This window comes from Nanorana parkeri, unplaced genomic scaffold, assembly GCF_000935625.1.
Source record: "Nanorana parkeri isolate BGI_ZX_2015 unplaced genomic scaffold, ASM93562v1 scaffold2363, whole genome shotgun sequence".
Classification (NCBI taxonomy): Eukaryota; Metazoa; Chordata; class Amphibia; order Anura; family Dicroglossidae; genus Nanorana; species Nanorana parkeri.
In genome coordinates, this window is record NW_017308631.1 from 1,374 (window position 1) to 6,001 (window position 4,628).

General features: G+C 50.1%; 1 protein-coding gene across 2 annotated transcripts in view; it reads right to left on the bottom strand.

Annotated features, from left to right (window-relative positions):
* Window positions 1-220: 220 nt before the first annotated feature.
* The window catches only part of KLHL36 (kelch like family member 36), a 16,994-nt gene continuing 12,586 nt past the window's right edge, over window positions 221-4,628 (bottom strand). For both annotated transcript variants that reach the window (XM_018573396.1, XM_018573394.1), the window contains 2 exons: window positions 3,521-3,678; window positions 221-781 (listed from right to left, as the gene is read on the bottom strand). In XM_018573396.1, the coding sequence (XP_018428898.1) occupies window positions 226-781; window positions 3,521-3,678 (714 nt within the window). In that variant the 3' untranslated portion in view covers window positions 221-225. The remainder of the gene's footprint in view (window positions 782-3,520; window positions 3,679-4,628) is intronic.

Consider the following 4,628-nt stretch of genomic DNA (forward strand, 5'->3'; position numbering starts at 1 on the left):
GCATAAAAGTCGGTCATATCGGGATCCAGCCACAAGGTGGCAGCAGAGTTATAACATTGAGTGTATAGAAAAATGGCTGCCTACGTGACAGGTACACTTTAAGTCCACACACACACACACACACACACAGAGGGGGTTGAAGTGATTTTCAGCGAGTCAGTACAGAGTCCCCGCAATGGAGAGTCCCCGCAATGGGCTCATAGTCCTCGGCCCGCCCGCCAGCGCTCACCATCCTCTGTCCGAGTGCCTCTTCGTCTTGCTTTTCTTATTCCTGTCGTCGCCTCTGTTTTTCAGCATGCAGACGCATGCGGAGACCCCGGCCACGGTCTTGGGCAGGTCCGGCCCCTTCCCCCACTTCTTCCTGTCCTTGTCGTAGACCTGGACCATCCTGGAGAAGGTGGTGCTCTCCCAGCTGTAGCCCCCCAGGACGTAGATCCTGCCGCCCAGGACGGCCACGCCGGATTCGCTGTTGGGCTGCAGCAGGGGAGCGACGCGCACCCACTGGTCGCACTGGGGGCTGTAGCACTCCACGCTGTGGATGTCGAAGCGCTCCATGGAGTTCTGGTTGTCGTCGCTGCCCCCGATGGCGTAGATGCTGTCGTCCAGGGTGCACATGCTGTGCCAGCCCCGGGCGGTGATCATGGGCCTCCGCTCCCCCCAGACGTCCGCCCGGGGGTCGTAGCACAGCAGGTTCTTCCTGTAGGGGCCGATCTGGTAGTCGTGCCCCCCGGAGATGTAGATGAAGTCTTTGTGGACCGTGCCGGCGTGGCCGTACGTGAACCTGCAGTAGGAAAGAGACGTGGCAACATTGTAACAAACTATATTAAACCTGCTCAATGGCCCACCGAGACCCTACGGACACTTCCTGTTTGTTCCCAGCCAATCAGACATTCCCTCTCTAAGGTTTTGGACTTGGAGTACCCTCCTGGACCTGGAATTGCTTACTTCCCCACCCCCACTGCCCCAGACAGACACCCACCCATCAAGACATTTTCATATTTGCATCAGGGATGAGGACATGTCGAACAAGGTCTGTTACTGATTGCTGATTACAGACTGCACTGGGTCCAACACTGGTGCTTATTGGACTACACCGTCATATTTAGATTTCTATAACAGGGAAAAGGAGGCGAGACGATGAAATCGAGGTAATTAGTACAATATATGTCTTATAACTTATTTCTAAATGTTCTTTAAAAGGAGAACTAATGGTCGAGTGAAAAATCACTCACCTCATAGTTCTAGCCGACCTGTGACAATGAGACGGTCACAGGTCGGCTCAGTAGATCGGGAGGTGAGCGAACACATACCGGCGCTCGCTCACCTCTCGATCCTGTCACGGCTCTCTGCCGTGACAGGGGAGGGGCTGGATTCCCCCCTCCCCGCTCCGATCCGCCAGCGCTGACTGGTGGAACGGACGGGGGACGGGGCGGTTTCAGCTGGCTCTGCCTCTAGATAGGAGGAGCCAGCTGTCACTCACGCAGCTGGGCGGATCCAGACACATTTGTCGGGATCTGCTTCAGCTGCGGCGTCTCAGTATACCGCGAGCTACAGCTCTCTATATACTGAGCCTAGGGTGACGGGAGGACGCTAGTTTGTGTCCTCCCGTTACTCTTAGGAGAACTATGGGGGAAAGCCTCGACCTCGTAGTTCTCCTTTAATGATAATTTAGTCTACTAAAGTAAAATCTTGTTGCGATTGGTTACGGCCCCATCACTGCTCTGCTTTCCTACATAAGCCCTTTGTGATAAAAGGTATAAAAAGGTTCTTGTACAGATTGATTTTGTTTGTCAAAGCATTCAACCAAAACGGGGCTGCCGTGTCGAGGACTGGAAGCAGACTGAAGAGGACGCCATCCTCCTGTCAATCATAATCACAGTCTAGGTCAACCTTTCTCAACCAGGGTTCCCCCAGGAGGTTGCGAGGGGTTCCTTGAGCAATGGGAAATTTCTGACTCTCAGGATAAGCTACCACTAACGTCAATGACCAGCAAGGGAAGAGGAACCTTCTCCCAATGAGCACCAATGGAAGAGGAACCTTCTCCCAATGACCACCAATGGAAGAGGAACCTTCGCTCAATGACCACCAATGGAAGAGGGACCTTCTCATAATGACCACTAATGGAAGAGGAACCTTCTCCCAATGACCACCAATGGAAGAGAGACCTTCTCCCAATGGAAGAGAGACCTTCTCCCAATGACCACCAATGGAAGAGAGACCTTCTCCCAATGACCAGCAATGGAAGAGAGACCTTCTCCCAATGACCAGCAATGGAAGAGAGACCTTCTCCCAATGACCAGCAATGGAAGAGAGACCTTCTCCCAATGACCAGCAATGGAAGAGAGACCTTCTCCCAATGACCAGCAATGGAAGAGAGACCTTCTCCCAATGACCACCAATGGAAGAGAGACCTTCTCCCAATGACCAGCAATGGAAGAGAGACCTTCTCCCAATGACCAGCAATAGAAGAGAGACCTTCTCCCAATGACCACCAATGGAAGAGAGACCTTCTCCCAATGACCGCCAATGGAAGAGGGACCTTCTCCCAATGACCGCCAATGGAAGAGGGACCTTCTCCCAATGGAAGAGACCTTCTCCCAATGACCACCAATGGAAGAGAGACCTTCTCCCAATGACCAGCAATGGAAGAGGGACCTTCTCCCAATGACCGCCAATGGAAGAGGGACATTCTCCTGAATGACCACCAATGAAAGAGAGACCTTCTCCCAATGACCACCAATGGAAGAGAGACCTTCTCCCAATGACCACCAATGGAAGAGAGACCTTCTCCCAATGACCACCAATGGAAGGAGGGACCTTCTCCCAATGATTACCAATGGAAGGGGGATCTTCTCACAATGACCGCCAATGGAAGAGGGAGCTGCTCCCTAATGACCAGCAATGAAAGAGGGGCCTCCTCCCAATGACCACCAATGTGAAGGCGCACCAACAATTTAAGGAGGCCTTTCTCCACTGAGAACTGAGGGAACACTATGACTTAAGCTTTCTGTTTTTCATTTTCTCTATTATTATCATTCTTTTCATTTCGTTATGAGAATTACCGAGAATAAAAAAACTTGGTGGTATAGAGAAGTCCTGGGTGTCAAATATGCCAAAGTCTATATTTTGGCATTTATTCTCAGACATGAAGTTAATGTACCATGAGATGTAGCTATTAGTAGGTTTCCCATAACCCTGAACATTATTTCAAGGGTTCCTCCATGTTAAACAGGTTGAGAGGCCAATCTAGATTATATTCTGTTTTCTGCATCCATAAGGCATGATGAAGGTGGGGGGGGAGGGGGGGTTCTTATTCCCCCCCAAAACACGTTGCCTGTTGTCACTGAATGCTTTGCCAAATAAAATTGATCTGGAATTTTTAATCTGGCGCTTCAATCACATGTCTGCAATGACCCAGATGCAGCTCCCGTATATTAGAGAGCGGGTGCATTGCGCCTCCCCCCTACCACCATATAAGAATCCCTGAACGAGCCCCAAGTCGGCCTCCGCTGCGGTTCACCTGGGGAGCTCCGAAACGTAGGTCCAGGTGTCCAGCCGAGGGCAGTAGATTTCCACCGAAGACATGGCCCCGTTTTCATTTCTCCCGCCAACCGCGACCAGCTTATCGGTCACCGAGGCCAGGGAGAAATCCCCTCGCGGCTGGTTCATGGCGGCCACCTGAAAGCACGAGATTGGTCAATGTCATAAGGAGCACACAAAAAAAAAAAAACCCCAAAAACAAATTTTTCTTTTTTGGGTAGAGTTGGGGGAAGGGTTAGGACCTCGATCGGGATTTTAAAGGAGAACTGAGAGGTGAGTGAAAATTAGGCATGTGCAGCGGCTAAAAATTCGTTTCGTTTAGGATTTTGTTTTTCGGATCCTGTATGTGTTTCGTTTCGGGATTCGGATTCGGAATTCGGACGAATTCCCGAAAATTCAACTTGAGGTGGGGTAGCAGAATTGGCACATTTGTCATTTCCGGTTGCTGCGCTCTCGTCTTTACTATTAAAGAGACATTAAAATCCTTCTCTTCATTTGTTTTCATCCGTTTAAATTAGGGATGCACCGATACCGAGTATTTGGGTCAGTACTCGTACTCGTCCAAATGCTCCGATGCCGAGCACGAGTACTTCCTGTATCAGGAAGCTAGCAAATCCGGAAGCCGGGCGCCGTGTAATGACGCAGCGCCCCCGGCATTCCGATTGGCCGGGAGCTCCCTCGTCATCTCATGAATCATAATATAAAAAAAGTGACCTTAAAGCATTAGTTTGTATTGCTTTAGAAAAAATGTGACCTGTCCCTTTAAGGAAAAGTATCGATAATTGGTATCGGCGAGTACTTGATCAAAAGTATCGGTACTCGCTCTTAAAAAAGTGGTATCGGTGCATCCCTAGTTTAAATGTTAACAGAGCACCCACAGGATCTGGACGAGATTCGTTCCTATCCGGAATCGGATGCTTTATATTTGGGAAATTCGTATGCTCCGAATCTACGAATTTCCGAAATTTCGTCCGAATTTCAATTGGGAACGAAACGAATCGCCCACGTCTAGTGAAAGTCACTGATCCTCATAGTTCTAGCCGACGTGTGACAATGAAACACGTCGGCTCAATAGATCGGGAGGTGAG